At 58.4% G+C, this 16,559-nt stretch overlaps 1 protein-coding gene across 4 annotated transcripts; it reads left to right on the top strand.

Moving 5' to 3' along the window:
- Positions 1-1,971: 1,971 nt before the first annotated feature.
- TUBB3 (tubulin beta 3 class III) lies at positions 1,972-9,995 on the top strand (the record flags this gene model as incomplete). 4 transcript variants are annotated; one of them, XM_082862582.1, is made up of 4 exons in its annotated part: positions 1,972-2,028; positions 7,467-7,506; positions 8,114-8,224; positions 8,920-9,995. In XM_082862582.1, 4 exons carry the CDS (start codon positions 1,972-1,974, stop codon positions 9,993-9,995), a joined length of 1,284 nt encoding a protein of 427 aa, XP_082718708.1. The 4 variants fall into 4 exon arrangements, with proteins under 4 accessions (XP_082718708.1, XP_082718707.1, XP_082718706.1 ...); XM_082862581.1 differs by having other exon boundaries at positions 7,467-7,575; XM_082862580.1 differs by having other exon boundaries at positions 7,467-7,653.
- Between the last annotated feature and the right edge of the window lie 6,564 nt (positions 9,996-16,559).

Here is a 16,559-nt window from a genome sequence, read left to right as displayed (position 1 = left end):
GGCCCCCCAGAAGGCCGTGAGGCTGTCCAGGGGCTACAGGGGTGTCCAAGCCCCAGGGGAGTGGGCCTCTGCGGTGGACTGTGCTGACTGATGCTGGGAGCCCTTGGGTCCTCCCTCTGCTGCAGCCCTGGGCTGAGTTCCCACCTGCTTCCTCCACAGACACAGCATACATTCGACCCCCTTCCTGGTACAGGCTCAGTGGAGGAACAGTGATGGTATCAGCCAACTCCAAGGCAGGTCTAGTAATGCCTGCAGCCCCTGCCGCCCCCTGGCCAGCCACCCGAGCCCTGTCCCGGCCAGTTCCTGCCCGCCCACCACTGGCAGCTCCAGCCCTGACTGCTGACCTCGGGGCTGGGAGCTGGTTCCCAGCAGGGCCGGCTTTTGCTGGGAGACGGGATGATGAGTCAGCCTCGAGCAGGGCACCAGAGCCCTCTGGGGATGGAGGGGGAGCTGGCCTGGCCCGATGCCACCCTGCAGGGCGGCAGGGCTGGTGATGGGTCCTGGTCAACGGGATGCAAAGCTTCTTCCTTTGCTCAACAGGGAGGCGCAGCCAGCTCCAGGGAAGAGCCAAATGCTCCCCAGGACCCCCTGAACGGGGACAGGGAGGGGCCCCAGGCGGCTGGAAGCCAACCACAGAAAGCCACATCATGGACGTGTTGTGAGGGAGGGCGTCTCTCGAGAACAAAAGGCCCATTTCTAGACTTGCCAAACTGGGGAAGCTGCAAGAGGAGAAAGAGAGGGGCGCGCACACAGCTACACCACACAAGCAGTGTGACCGCACACACAGGAACAGGTCCGCACGCTGTGGCTGAGACCCTTCCTGAGGATTTTGTTACTGAAATATCAGGAGGACTTGATGATAGGCGGTTTCACTCTAACGTCTGACCCCAGCAGACTGCTAGGCCAGTGGGTCGTCCAGCCTCTGAACTGCGTGTCCACTTCACCGCCTCCCTTCTCTCCCTTATGCGCACACCATCTCCCTACGTAGCTCCCCCAGCCCACCGAATTTCCTTAGCCTCACTTGGACCAAGACTCCAGGGGTACAGGTGACATCAGGGAGAGTGAGTCAGACAGAAACCACTGCCCTCCCCCCACCCCACCCCCAGTCAGTTCTGTGCCTGGCTTGTTTGTCTTTCTGACAATTCCTGACACCGATGTTCACTGAGCAGCAGCTACATGCCAGGTGCTGTGCCTGGCAGGGGTACAGAGCAGCCCCACCTGCTAGGTCCGTTTGGAATCTCATGGCAGCCCCCTGGGGAAGAAGAGGCAGGTGGCATCCCCCAGTGCAGAGAAGAACAGTGAAACTCAGAGCTGCCATAGCAACCCACCGCCCCCCTCCTGCACTCACAGCCCTTCTGACTCAGACGTTTGGGAGCCCTGCCCCATGATTTCTTTCTTCTGGAGAGAAGTCGGTGCCCGCTGCAGCCTTTTCCTGGCTACCCCACCATTAAGGGACCCGGCAAAGCTCAGAGTACCTGGTCCGCCCCTTCGCGACACAAGACAGGGAGCTGGGAGGCGTCCATGTCGGCCTTTCGGGGTGGGAAATGGGGTTGGTCCCTACACAGGTGTGGACAAGAAAGACCCTCCTCGCAAAGCCGAGGGGGGAGGCTGCCGCTGGGGTGGGATAGAGGCGGCAGCCGGGGCGGGGGCCGAGGGCCAAGGGGGCTTCTATTGTCCTCCCTGGAGCTCGCCAGCCCCTCCTTTCGGGTGCGCGGTCCCCAGACCCCTGGGGCGGCGGGAGGAGGCGCTGCAGCGCGCGGTGGAGCGGGGATGCGCGGTGCTGATGCTGCAGCCCTGCCGCATTCTGCGGCGGCGTCCCCGGATTGGCCGCGCGCGATGACGCCAGGGCGGGCGCGGCGGGCGGGGCCCAGCCTATAAGAGCGGGCGGCGGGGGCGGCAGATCCTCCGCAGCCAGCCCCGGCCCCAGCGCGTCCGCCTGCGTCCCGCAGCCGCCCGCCACACGCACCGAGCATGAGGGAGATCGTGCACATCCAGGCCGGCCAGTGCGGCAACCAGATCGGGGCCAAGGTGAGGCCGCGCGCCGCCCCCCTGCGCCGGGCTCCGCACCCGGCGCGCATCCCGCGTCCCCCGCCCCCTCCTCGAGCCGGTCCCCGGGGGGAGGGAAGCAGGGAGGCGGTACGCGCAGAGCCGCACCCCGAGCCTCACTCGCCACTGCGAAGCCTAGAAGAAAAGGATGGGCTTGCCCTCGCTGCGGGCTGCCGGGACGCCGGGTCGTCCCCTCTGCCATTTCCACCCCCGCCCTTCCGCTGCCCCTACCGGGCTTACCTCGGGCCTGCGGGAGCACAGCGCAGGTCAGCCGCTAAACTCCGTCCACCCGCCGCTGCAGGTGCGGGGAGGCGGGGGGGCGCTGGCTGGGCGTGGCCCTCTTCTCTTGGGTCACAATGCAGCCTCAGGCGAGATGGGTGGGGTGGGCAGGTTTGGGTGGGGCTCGCCCCGAAGCCATATGATCCCCCGCCCCCGGCACGCCAGTAACTTGGTACCCTCCAAGAGTCCAGAGCCGCCCCATGCCCCCACCTAGCTTTGACCACCCTCAGCTTCCTTTTGGAAGCTGGCCGCACCCTTTTCCTTTGTTGGGGGAGGAATTGGGCCCGGACTCGGGATGACCTTGGTTGAGGACTGGACTCTCCCTCAACGTAGCCCTGCCTGGGCAACCCCTGGCCCCTCGGCACAGGGTTGGATCAAACCCACGTAGGGACCGCGAGTCTCGGGGTCGGACGTGGGAACAAAGCCGGGGTGGGCGGGTGGGGTCGAGAGCTACTTCACCACTAGGCCCCTCCCCTCCATTGTTAGCCCACCTCACAGATGTTGGAACTGAGGCGGGAAGGGGATGGCGTCATCCCCAGCCGAACCCAGGAGGCAGGTGTCCCATCCCTAAGTCCAGAGAAGCTGTCCCTTGCCCAAGGTCACATAGCAAGTGGAGACAGAGCCTCTCCACCCTCCGGCTCTCAGTCTCTGCAAATGCCCAGCGCAGGGCTCAGGCTGGGTGGGTGCGGCCTGCTGCCCCCTGTGCTCTCCTCAGAACAATATAGGGGAGGGGGGGGCGGGTGGCTTTGTCAGCACCAAGGCCAGGGACCCAGAGAGGGCTGGTGTCGAGCTGGTTCCCTAAGGAGGCAGTGGGAGGAGACAGGTCCTGGAGGGGAAGGGGCCAGGAAAGGCTTCCTCTGGAGGCTGTTGCCATGGAAACCGGGCAAGAACAAAAAGCTAATTACAACAGGGCTGGGGCAGCCACGTGGCTGACATGTAAATTGCAACTTGGGCTCTAGGGTGGAGGCGCCTCACATGGGGGGGAGGGCGTAGTGGGGAGACACCCTAATCACCGAGGAGACAGCTGTGCCTGCCTGAGGAAGGGGCTGGGGGAGGGGAGGCCTGGGGGACCAAGGCCTCAAATTAAATCAGGGCTCTGGGGGCTGTCACTGACAGCTGCCCTGGACGGGCAGAAGGGGCCATGGGCTCATTAATGTGGTCACAGGGGCCAGGCCTGCCCTGAGCATCTGCTCCTCCGAGAGTCAGGGGTCACTGAAGGGAAGCAGGGCAGCCTGAGTCCCACCATGAGCCTGGGGGAGTGGTGATCCTGTCACGGGGCTTCCTCCTATGGCTGGACCGGCACTGATCAGGCAAACGCAGGTTCATGCCCAGCTGCAGCCCCCATGGGTGGAGGGCAGGGCAGAGGCAGCGGCCCGAGTGCTGGACAGTGGCCTCCGCAGAGATTTTTTTCCTGCTTCAAGGCAGTGGCCCTTGGGTTTGCTCATTACTTTTTATTCATTTTGGCTTAATTTCCTTAACTCTTGTTTGTTTTTAAAACTAATATCTGATCCTTTTTAACAATGCAAAAGAGAGAGTGGTGGATTTGGGGGGGAGGGGGATCGTTTCTTCCTTTCAACCGCTGCCCTTTGCAGTGACCAATGGAAGCAGTCTAGTGGTTTCCTTCCGGCCTCCCAGCCCTGGAAAATCTCCAGAACCAAACTGGACGCGCTCACAGCGTGTGTGGGGATTTGCCTGCCCCGGCACCCAGCACCTGCCCTGTGGACAGGCATGCGTTCCTTGGCCATTTTTGTTTCCAGCTTCCGTACTGGTTGTGACCTCCTGGTGGAGGGAGAGCAAACTTTTCTCGCCCATCACCAGCAAGCAGTAGCTGACTGGGGTGGGCAAGAGGGGCTGCTTCCCCTGCTTGGGGGCGGGCCGCCCGCTCGGGAGAGGGCCTGGCTGCGGGTGGGGATGGGAGTGGAAGTTATGGAGGGAGGTCAGGGCGATCGGGGCCAGGAGAGAGCAGGGCTCTGTTGGGCGCTGCACTTCTCGAGGCTGCGGTGGGATTGGGTGTCGCCCTTCCCCAAGGATAAAAAAAACGCCTGGGATGGACAGAGCAGGAGTTTGAATCTAGGCCTGTGTGGACACATCAGGATGGGCAGGGAGACCCCAGCTCCCACAGTGGGGCGAAGAGTCTGAGGACCCCACCCTCCGCCCCTAGGGGGCAGGGCCGTCCCGGAGCCTTTGTCTGCGGCCAGCCTCTCGGCCGCTGGGCGGGGTCTCGGAAGGGCGGGGCCTGGCCCTGACAACCAATGGGAAGAGGAATTTCCTGGTTTCAGCACCCCACCCTCACCCCCGCCCCTCCCAGTTGGGTCCAGCTTAACACCCCCCCCAGTCGGCCAGCCCTCCCTCCCGGGAGCCACTGCACCCCTCTTGCCTTGGGCTCCTGCGCGCGCCCCGCCACCTCCCCCGCCCACGAGCGTAGGCGCCGCAAAGGTCAGTACCACGGACAGCGCCGCGGCGCACGCCCCCAGCTCGAGACAAAACCGTGGGGTCTGAAATAGGAGCCCTGGCCTGGACCCTGGGGTCCGCGCGCCACCTGGCAGTTTTCTCATCTGTAGTGATGATCATAATTATTCTTTAATTTATAAAATAGTATTTTGTTATTTATTAAATGTTATATGATCTGTATATATAATATATTCTAAGTTTTATTATTTTAAATCACAATTCGTATTTGTTTTTTTTATTTTTTATTTATTTTATTTTATTTATTTTTTTGTTTTGTTTTAACTACAAAAGCAATTATTAACGTATTCTCCTTCTAAAAAGTTGAAACATTGCAGATAAGGCTAAAGTGCCCATGTAAGCACCTCGCCCCTCTCCGTCGCTCTCTTCAGGCAGGACAAGTTATTTTCCACTGTTCTAGTCCATCTTCTGTGCATAAGCACCTATGTATAAGAAATATAGCATCTGCTGTGAGATGCTTGCTTTTACTCTGTATGTCATTGCAATGCACCTTTTCCCCTAAGGGTGTGCCTTGGAGATCTGCTCATACCAGTGGTGATCTCTTATTGCAACACAATATTCCAAAGTATATTGATTTTTTTTCAAGTATCTTTTATTTTATTTATCAGTGAATATGACTTTACAAATTTAACTAATATCTAAGGCCTTTTAGTTTTGTGAGGCCAACATTTGCTGACTGCTTTTATGTGTCAGGCCTTGAGTTGACCACTTGAAGTGGGTATCATATTATGCCCACTTTACAGATGAGAAAACGGAGGTCCTGAGAGGTGGAGTCACTGGCACACACTGGCCAGTGCTGGGGTCTGCACTCACTCTGGTCTGCTGCCTCCTGGAAGCCTATGCATGTCATAGAGCGGTCCAGAGAACTTTCCATAGATGTGTTGGTGGCTCGGTAGCTGAGTCACTCTCTCCCCCTCCCACACTTGCCATCTCAAGCTCATCCCTTCTCTACAGGGGCTGTGGGTATCTCTGAAGCCAGAGGTCTGGGGTGTCCCAGGGCTGTGGGAACCAAGGCCCCCGGCTCACACTGTCCTGAGGAGGGCATGGGGAACCCAGCAGTGGGAGGAAGCTCTGATCAGGCCCTGAATGCCTCAGTGACACCTCTAATTACAGCAGTAATGCACACTTAATGCAGAAAAAAAGAAGAAAACTTACCAATGACAAAAACACACAAAGGAGGAAGAAGTCCAGCTCCCGCCCTTGCTGAGAGCTGACCTCTGATAACAGTCTCTCTGGGTGAAATGCCAAGATTCTTCTGTACATTTTATAATAATGACAGTTCATACTTCTCAGGTTTAAAAATGTTTTTATTTTTAACTAATCTTTTTTTTTTTTTTTTGAGAAGTTAACATGTGCACGTGACAAAAATTCCAAAAGAACCAAACGGTGTGCAGTGCCAAAGCCTCTCCCCCAGCCCCGGACCGCTCTCAGGCACGGCTGCCTCCCCCAGCCCCGGACCGCTCTCAGGCACGGCTGCCTCCCCCAGCCCCGGACCGCTCTCAGGCACGGCTGCCGGGAGCAGATTTTTGAATGTCTGTCAGAGACATCTATATATAGATACGCATGTGAAAACTGATTTCTAACTGCTTTTCTCACTGAGAAGTCTTTTCCCGAGCACATGACCCATGTGTAGAGGCCCTTTGCTTCTTGGGGCCTTCACACCCGTTCTTCTGAGTCACCCCAACCCTGAGGGGCAAAGGGGAGGGGCACTGGTAAGTCACACGGTGTGTGACCACAATCTCCGGCCTGCATGGGCAGCTGTGCTCTGAGACAGCCTGGAAGTGCCCCTGGGGCGAGCACAGAGCACTGCGCAGCCTTCCCTTCACCCAGGGCGGGTGTCTTTGCCTGCTAATAATCCCACACGGCACTCACCATTCACAGGCCCTGTGCAGAGTAACTTGCTTTATTCTCACAACAACCTGGCTTCATCATCAGGCCCACTGAACAGGTGAGACCACTGAGGCACAGAGAACCTCCAGGACCTGCCCAAGGTCACGCGGCTGGGAAGCGGTGGTCCTGCCCTGCCCCAGTCCTGAGAGAAGCGCGGTAGGTTCCTGCCCAGGGCGAGCAGGGCAGGAGGCCGTGGGGAGAGTGAGCCCTGGAAGCTGGGGCTGTGCCGTCTCAGCTTGGACAGGCTGGGTAACCCCAGGCAAGTGACTCCCCACTCCGGCCCCTGCGGTTCCTGTCGGCTGAGGCTGCTTGCGTGCTGGACGCTGCCAGGCCCCGTCACTGGACATCTTTGCCTCGACACCGAGGGGCACGTGTATCCTGGACCCTGTCTCCAGCACTTACCTTCTCTGTGCTTCAGCTTTCTCATCTGAAAGGAGGGAATTAAAAACGAAACACCCCAAGAGGGTGTTTATTACTCATTGAGAAGTAGACTCCCCAAGGCCCCTGGTCACCAAGGGCAGAGCTGGGTCTGGGGACCCGGGTCTGTGTCAGCTGAGCCCTGAACCACGCTGAAGGCTCTGGTCTCCATGGACATGCATATTTATTATGACAATTTTCTTACAGATGACACAGCTAGGGGTTCTTTTTCAAAGTCACTCAAAGGGACTAGTGCAGGCTTTGGGTCCAAGCCCCTAATTTCGTACCAGGGCTTCAAGGCTATGGGAGGGAAGGGGCCTGGTGGGGGTCACAACCACCTACTGACCCCTCCGTTCCCCCTGCAGTTCTGGGAGGTCATCAGCGACGAGCACGGGATAGACCCCAGTGGCAATTATGTAGGGGACTCGGACCTGCAGCTGGAGCGCATCAGTGTCTACTACAACGAGGCCTCTTGTGAGCCCCCATCCTGGACCAAGGGGTGGGGTGGGGGGACCTTGACTGCTGGGTCCCAGCATCTCTGCCTTCCTTTCGGTTGGCTGGCAGGTGCAACCAGAGACTCACAGAATAAAGACAGGGGATCCTAATAACCCTAGCGAGATTCAAATGTGTTTAATGGCCATGAGACACACGCACAGTCCGGTGGAATGGCCAGGGCTGGGCAGGGTCCCAAAGGCCCCTTCAGGAGGCCCATGGGAGGGTCCAGAGCAGGGGTTACCTGGAGAGGTCGGGCAGGGGCTACTCAGCAACTGGTGTGAAATGGTGTCTTTAGTGAACTGGCAAAATATTAACCTGCCCACGTAGACGTGGGATTTGGTCCTGGCTGTCCGGATGTCAACCATGACTCCCTTTTCACACGTGGCTCCTGCCTCTCTGACCCCAGAGTCTGAGCTCTTAGGGTGAGAGCATGAGGCTGGCAGTCTGGGGCAGGACTTAGGGGGAAGGAGGGGCGCCTAGCTTCTGTGACCCATGTAACCCACCCCTCTGCCCTCAGCTCACAAGTATGTGCCTCGGGCCATCCTGGTGGACCTGGAGCCTGGAACCATGGACAGCGTCCGGTCTGGGGCCTTTGGGCACCTCTTCAGGCCTGACAACTTCATCTTCGGTAAGTTTCCCCTGCCCCAGCCTCTCCTGGTGGACCCCACTGCTGGCAAACCCAGATCAACAGAAACAAGGGCAGAGTCACCCCTGCCTGTGACCCTGCAGAGCAGACCTGATCTCCCCAATCTGCAGCTTGGGACAGAGTCCCAGAGAAAGGGTTCTGTGCAAGGAACAGAAACCACTTGTGATTTCAAGCAGAACGATGTGTGCAACAGAGGCTTGAGCTCACAGGATCCTTAGAGAGATGGGGGTGGGGGCGGGGTAGGGGGCAGCAGCAGTGCCTCCAGAGGATACCGGCTCACGAGCACGCGACGTTGCTGTGGTCAGGTCAGCTGTCCTCACACCCTTGAGTCTGGTGGCAGGGCCCTGGGTGCTCACACGGTGACAGGAGGAAGGCCACAGCCCACTTCCACCCCCCAGCGCTCAGCACCCCAACTCATGGGCATGAGCCTCCTCCCGACCCCGGGCTGTGAGGGGTGCTGGGGCTGCAGTTTACCCTTCCAGCACAGCCGGCCAGAGGGTGGGTGGCCTGGAGGGGAGGGATGATCGACTCCCCACACGGTGTGGCTGGGATGGGTTGAGAAGGTGCGGGAAGCCCCGCTTCATGGAGGGTAAACAGGCACAGGGCTGCGTCCGCGGCTGCCATGAGGCAGGCACTGGAGGTCTGACCCCGTCCGTGTCCCCCTGTCCCTGTCCCAGGTCAGAGTGGGGCCGGCAACAACTGGGCCAAGGGCCACTACACGGAGGGTGCCGAGCTGGTGGACTCGGTCCTGGACGTGGTGCGGAAGGAGTGTGAGAATTGCGACTGCCTGCAGGGCTTCCAGCTGACCCACTCGCTGGGGGGCGGCACGGGCTCGGGCATGGGCACCCTGCTCATCAGCAAGGTCCGCGAGGAGTACCCCGACCGCATCATGAACACCTTCAGTGTGGTGCCCTCGCCCAAGGTGTCGGACACGGTGGTCGAGCCCTACAACGCCACGCTGTCCATCCACCAGCTGGTGGAGAACACGGACGAGACCTACTGCATCGACAACGAGGCGCTGTACGACATCTGCTTCCGCACTCTCAAGCTGGCCACGCCCACCTACGGGGACCTCAACCACCTGGTGTCGGCCACCATGAGCGGGGTCACCACCTCCCTGCGCTTCCCGGGCCAGCTCAACGCCGACCTGCGCAAGCTGGCCGTGAACATGGTGCCCTTCCCGCGCCTGCACTTCTTCATGCCCGGCTTCGCCCCGCTCACCGCCCGCGGCAGCCAGCAGTACCGCGCGCTGACGGTGCCCGAGCTCACCCAGCAGATGTTTGACGCCAAGAACATGATGGCGGCCTGCGACCCCCGCCATGGGCGCTACCTGACCGTGGCCACTGTCTTCCGGGGCCGCATGTCCATGAAGGAGGTGGACGAGCAGATGCTGGCCATCCAGAGCAAGAACAGCAGCTACTTTGTCGAGTGGATCCCCAACAACGTGAAGGTGGCCGTGTGCGACATCCCGCCCCGCGGGCTCAAGATGTCCTCCACCTTCATCGGCAACAGCACGGCCATCCAGGAGCTGTTCAAGCGCATCTCGGAGCAGTTCACGGCCATGTTCCGCCGCAAGGCCTTCCTGCACTGGTACACGGGCGAGGGCATGGACGAGATGGAGTTCACCGAGGCCGAGAGCAACATGAATGACCTGGTGTCCGAGTACCAGCAGTACCAGGACGCCACGGCCGAGGAGGAGGGGGAGATGTATGAAGATGATGACGAGGAATCCGAGGCGCAGGGCCCCAAGTGAAGCGGCTGAGGGGTGGGACGCGGCCGCGGCCAGGACCGACAGGTCTGTCCCCTGAGCCATGTAGCCACTGACACACCCCTGCCCTTTCCCCCACCAGGCCCCGTCATGTCACCCTAGGGCTCCCAAGTGTGTGTCCTTTAGTACTTACAGCATCCCCGCCCCGTGTGAGTCTTCTCCGCTGTCTTCCGCCATAGGTCAAATCCATTTTGCGTGGCCCGTTTGTCTCTCTGCTTTATCATCAGCTCCAGGCCTGATGTTTTATGGTTTGGTTCGTTTTTTTTACTGGTTTGTGTTTATATCTTGGGGGGATACTTAATAAATTTATTGCTGTCGGATACCCGTGCCTGGTGCTGGAGAGTTCTTCTTATTCTGGAAAGCTGGGGCCAGAGGGGCTAGGAGGGGCAGACAGGGAGGCCCGGTGGCGGGGGCAGGCCAGAGCATCATCGTCTCCCAGTGGGGGCTGACGTGGGCCTGTGCTTGGAACCTGCAGCTGTCCCAGGGTGCAGCCCCTGGCAGGGGAGCTCCTGGCGGTGGTGCTGGAGAAGGTGGCCATGGCTGCAGGAGGCCCAGGCGTGCTCTCAGGCGACCCGGCACAAGCCCCAGTCCCCTCCGGGTGACTCGTGCCGCAGAGTTTTCCTCTGGCTTATCCGGGTGCTAGACGTTAGAGGCAGGCAGCCGAGACCCAAAGGGGAGTCAGGAAGGGGGGACCTTGAGGACTCCCCCGGAAAATGTGGTGTGCTGGAGGGCTGGGGCTTGAGCCCTGGGGAAGGGCGGGTCTGGTCAGCGAGTTGTGGGCACAGCACCCCGCGCAGCCGGGCCGGAAGCGAAGTTCTGGCCCACGCGCCCCCTGGCGGTCGTTTCCTGTGGCCGCAGGGCGCCCAGGGTCCCGCTGGAAGGGGAAACCTGGCCGCCCCCTCCTCGTATAGGGAGAGAAGTGGAATCCCAGAGGCGCTGCCTGCCCGGGGCCCTGGTGAGCCCGTGCAGAGCTGCACGGGCCCAGACCCTCTGCCCTCGGCCTCCCCACACCCCACCCCTCGAAGCCAGGGTCTCATCAAGGCCAGCTCCCCCGGGACACCCCTGCATCCCACCCTTCTGTGTGGATACCCGGGCAGAGAGAGGCCGAAGGGGCTGATCTGGACCAGGGAATGGAAGCCCCGAGAGGGCCGGCATCCAGGGCTCTGGCAGGAGCGGATGCTTCCAGGCGCCTGCTCCGGGTCAGTCTAGCTCTAAGCCCGTCGTGCGGCTGACCCTGAAGGGCTGTGCTCGCCCACCTCACATGCAAGGCGGCCAGGTTACAGTGAGTGTGACTGTTTGTGTGTGAGGGTCTGAGCCCTGCGCTGGGTCCTCCTCTCTGGGTGGTGGAGGCCCCGACTCCACGTCCACGGCAGCTTCACAGGGCTGTGGCATCCATGCACTTGTGGGGGAGGGGTGTCCACAGCTCAGGTTCTCAAGGGGCTCAGTGACCCCCAAAGACTTGAGTCCCCCGCCAGGTGTTGACAAAGGTGCTCCCGATAGCCAGGTGCTCATGCTGGGTCCCCCGGTCCACTGTCTTCCCGGGCTCTCTCCTGAGGGGTGGAAAGCTGTGCCTTGTTTAACCCTTACAGTGAGGCCACCAGGTTTCCAGGCAAGAAACAAGGCTCAGAGACGTGAGTGTCTGCCCGTTGGCAGGTGGCACAGCCGGGGGTCCAGCCCAGGCTGTGTATCTCTCCACTTTGCTTCAAGCGGCCACAGATCCACCTCCCTCCTGAGCACCTGCACCTGTGAGAACTTCGTCCTGGCTCGGGCCACTTAGATGAAGCTGGCCTCCTTGGGCCGCCCTGCCTTCTCTGCCTAGACTGCAGCCCCGCTCTAGCACTCACGATGGCCTAGGACGCCTCTGTTGCTCCCCGGGGTTCCTCTCCTGCGGGAGGGGCTTGGCGCCTCCTTCCTCCAGCCCTCCCTCCTCTCCTCCTGTTGGGTCCCTCCGCCCCATCCCTTGAGCCTCTGGCTCCCTTTCTTTTTTTTTTTTTTTGCGGTTTGCAGGCCTCTCACTGTCGTGGCCTCTCCCTTTGCAGAGCACGGGCTCCGGATGCGCAGGCTCAGCGGCCATGGCTCACGGGCCCAGCCGCTCCGCGGCATGTGGGATCTTCCCAGACCAGGGCACGAACCCGTGTCCCCTGCATCGGCAGGCGGACTCTCAACCACTGCGCCACCAGGGAAGCCCCGGCTCCCTTTCTTATGAGGGGCCATTTAGTTCTCTCCTGTTTTCCTCAGTCCTAGCCTCACTCCTTGCAGACATGGTGGAGCAGAGACAAGCCAGCCCTGGGCTCTGCGTGAAGTCCTGACCCACGGCGTCCCTGAGCAAGGTGAATGGCTGTGCTTTATGTCAGCGCATTTCAGAGTGGTTCGCTGTGCACCTGAAAACAGGAACACACATGGAAAGTGGCTGGAACAGCACATGGCCCATAACAAAAGCCCTAAGTGTTAGCTCTTACATGCCTGTTATTATTGGTGAGGCGAGATTATTTGCAGGGATGCCTGGACAGGAGGGGGCAGGAGAAGCCCGCTCAGGGGTTACTCAGTCTCACCTGAACCTCCCCGAAGGGCTCTGAGGAGCCCAGTGCCATCCAGTATTGACACCACTGTTGGATGGCCTTTGGGGCCGCCTACCTCACGGGCTGTTTTGCCTTCAGCCTGGGTGATGGGCCAGGGGCATCCAGACCTGGGCACACTCCCGGCCCTGGCCCTGCGCCCTCAGCCTGGCATGCAGGGCTGCTCAGGGGCCAGGAGATGGCCTCACCCCCAGAGACAGGGCTGCCAGAGCAAATACAGGACGCCCAGTTACACTGGAATTTCAGATGAAGAACAAATAACATTCCACTTGGGGACATGTTTATACTAAGCAATTATTCCTCAGTTACAAAATCTGGAAATCTGAGACTGGGGTCCCCGGCAGCCCCACAGCTGGGCCTGTTCTGGGGGCCAGGCAGTCCTGAGCTCTTCATCCACTAGGTCACACGTCCCGGCACACTTGTGAGGCGGATGTTTCAGGGGAAGAGGCCGAGGCCTGGAGACAGGCAAAGCTGCCCAAGACCCCAGCCTCCAGGGGCAGGGACACAATTTGCACGGAGGATGCCGGAGCCGAGTCATCATGGATCCCACCACCCCTGGGGGACAACGACAGCTTGAGAAGGGGGGCAGTGAGTGTGGAATGGAGATGACCGTCAACTCTGCCCCTCTCCATGTGGCAGGGCACTTCCCCTCTCTAGGGCACCTTCCCCAGCTGCGAAGAACACGTCCACTCATATTTTAGGAGTCGGAACTCCGTATAGATTCAATTGAAAGAAAAGACTTAGGCTCTTAAAATTCTTTGAAAGCGACTTGCTTAGAGAATAATAAATGAGTGGGTACACATACGAGTGCAATAAGGCTCCGCATGTCGAGGCCACCACGTGCAGGGGCTGCTGCCAGCACAGGTGTGGGGTGTGGGGTCCTCCCCAGGAGAGGATGGGCCAGGGCACCGGGGCTGTGGAGGAAGGATGGAGCGAGGCAGAACTGGAGGGAAGTCACCGTGGGCTGGTGTGACAACATCCACCGCAGACCAGGACTGCGAAGCTGAGCAGGATCCCGTTTCCTGGGGAACTGCAGAGTTCAAGTATTAATACGCGTGGGACACTGGTGTGGGTGCTTCCGTATGCTTTTCTATCTTCTTCTCTGAGGGTTTCAGAGGAGGACTGTATTCTTATCCAGCAGGAACCATTTATAAGGTCAGCTGAGAGTCTCCCCGGGATTCCTCCACTTTCCAGCACCTGTCATACACCTAACATTCCTTCCAGCAGCCCTGGGGAATACAACGGCATGATTGTCAGAGGAAAACCAGAGAACAAAGATGAACGTGGTGGTGCTAACACTAGAATCGAGCCAGCATGTCCCAGATCAGTGGCTGCCTGAGGACAGAGGTGGGGACAGGGTGGGGGGGTGGCAAGGGGGCAGGAGGAAGCCTTTCAGGAAGAGGAAGGATAGGGTTACCATCTTAGTCAGCGCCATAGTTTCTCAGGTGTATGCAATTGTCAAAACTGATCAGATGGTGCACTTGAACATGAAGCTTGTGGTATGTCAATCACACCTGCATAAAGCTGTTAAGAAAAAGGAAACTTCCAACAGCTGTCATCTCACCGCAAATCAAAGGCAGTGTGTTTACAAGGACCCGCAGCCCCTCGCCTCTCCCGTTCCCCTCCTCACCCTTTGCCGTTCACCAGACTCTGGCCACGGGAGCCTGCTCCCTGCTGCGCTGGCACACAGGCTCTTGTGGCGCCTGGCGGCCTTCGCAGGTGCAGCTCCTGAGCGCTGTTTCCCAGCTGTCCTGCGGTTCTCTCCTTCTTACCCTGTGGGTCTGGAGCACGACGTCCTCCTCCCAGACCTTGCTTGCCACCTTGTCATCCTGTGTATTTTCTTCCTGTGCTTCACATCTCTTACTGATTTGCATCTTTGCTTATTGTCTGTCCGGCTCCTTGAGTTCTGCGGCCGTGTCTGTCTTCTCCCTGCTCTGTCCCAGGGGGAGTGGGCCCCTTGCCAGGTGGAACATTCTTCCTCTCAGGGCCAGTCTCACTCAGGACTGGCCCTTCCTCAGTCCCTGTAAGTAAGTACCTATGTGTCTAGGTACTGTTCTAGGCCCCAAAGAGTGAAGAAAGCAAAAAAAAAAAAAACCTTGTCTACAGCCTTTATTTAGTGTCTGGTGCGGGGCAGGGGGTGGAGGCGGGGTGGAGACAAAAATCAAGTGAAAATGTACAAGACAGAGGACATCAGGCCGTGACACGAGTCATGGAGAGAAACCCAGCAGGCGCCCCTGGAGAGCAGCAATTATACTGGTTCCCACAGACACAGACTTCTCCAGCTCCCGCCCCCATCTCCACTGAGCAGCCCCTAGTCTCACTGTGCCTCAGTTTCATCCTCTGTGAAATGGGGTAGAATTGCAGTGCTTCCCTCTCTCACCAGTTGTGAACATGGGTGGAAGGAAGTACAACCATCTGCTGCTTGCAGTGATTCCCTCTTCCTTTTTTCCCCCCTGAACCACTGGGGTTTCAAAGAAAATTAGGGGACTTCCCTGGTGGCGCAGTGGTTAAGAATCCACCTGCCAATGCAGGGGACATGGGATCGAGCCCTGGTCTGGGAAGATCCCACATGCCATGGAGCAACTAAGCCCATGTGCCGCAACTACTGAGCCTGCGCTCTAGAGCCCGCGAGCCACAACTACTGAGCCCACGTGCCACAACTACTGAAGCCCGCACGCCTAGAGCCCGTGCTCCACAGAAAGAGAAGCCACCGCAATGAGAAGCCCATGCACTGCAACGAAGAGTAGCCCCCGCTCGCTGCAACTAGAGAAAAGACCGCGCGCAGCAACGAAGACCCAACGCAGCCAAAAATAAATAAATTACAAAAAAAAAAAAAAGAAAATTAAATACCAACGTTTAAAAGAGTGTTTGGTTTCGACTTAAACCAGGACTTTTGTGATTACGGAAAATCTAGGCAATGCCGTCCCCTGCCTATACCATTGTCGACGAAAAATCAATCAGTTGATCTAAGGAAGAAATGGAAAATTTTATTCGAGCCAAATTTGAGGATTATAACCCAGGAACACCATCTCAGTAAAGCTTCAAGGACTGTTCTGCCATTAGAAGTCAAGTCACAGTTATACAGGTTTTTTGAGACAGAGGGCTGGACATCAAATGACATATTATTGACAGTTTAAACAATCTAGATCTAAGCTCATCCTGGCCCCTTACAAGATCAGGAAGGAACCTTATCTTTTTTTAAAAATAGATTTTAGGGCTTCCCTGGTGGCGCAGCGGTTGAGAATCTGCCTGCCAATGCAGGGGACACGGGTTGGATCCCTGGTTTGGGAGGATCCCACATGCCGCGGAGCAACTAGGCCAGTGAGCCACAACTACTGAGCCCGCGCGTCTGGAGCCTGTGCTCCGCAACAAGAGAGGCCGCGACAGTGAGAGGCCCACACACTGCGATGAAGAGTGGTCCCCGCTTGCCACAACTAGAGATGAGCCCTTGTACAGAAACGAAGACCCAACACAGCAAAAATTAATTAATTAATTAATTAACTCCTACCCCCAACATCTTTTAAAAAAAAAAGATTTTAAAGTATTTATTTAGGCTGTGCCGGGTCTTTGTTGTGGCATGAGGACTCTTAGTTGAGGCATCTAGTTCCCTGACCACGGATGGAACGGGAGCCCCCTGCACTGGGAGCGCAGAGTCTTACCCACTGGACCACCACGGAAATCCCGGAACCCTATCTTTTAAGCAGCTGTCGTGGATGCCAAGAGAATGCTGCTCTCTGTGGTTGGGCAGGCGTTTCTGCCGATGGGGAGGTTTGATCGATGCATAAATGCAGATACAGATGCACAGCGGGCCGAGAGCAGGCCAAAGGGCAGAGAAAATTTTTATGTTTAAAATTTTCTTGTCTTGCCATAAAACATGAATTTTATTTCACACCACCTTGAAGAGCTGGGATGAAGTGTCGCCCATTTCCTGGAGCGGGAGGTGGAGGCCTCCGGGCCGGGGGCGGGACGCGCA

The sequence above is a fragment of the Leucopleurus acutus genome, assembly GCF_964270905.1.
Source record: "Leucopleurus acutus genome assembly, chromosome: 20".
Taxonomy (NCBI): domain Eukaryota; kingdom Metazoa; phylum Chordata; class Mammalia; order Artiodactyla; family Delphinidae; genus Leucopleurus; species Leucopleurus acutus.
This window is presented reverse-complemented; position numbering and strand designations above follow the sequence as displayed.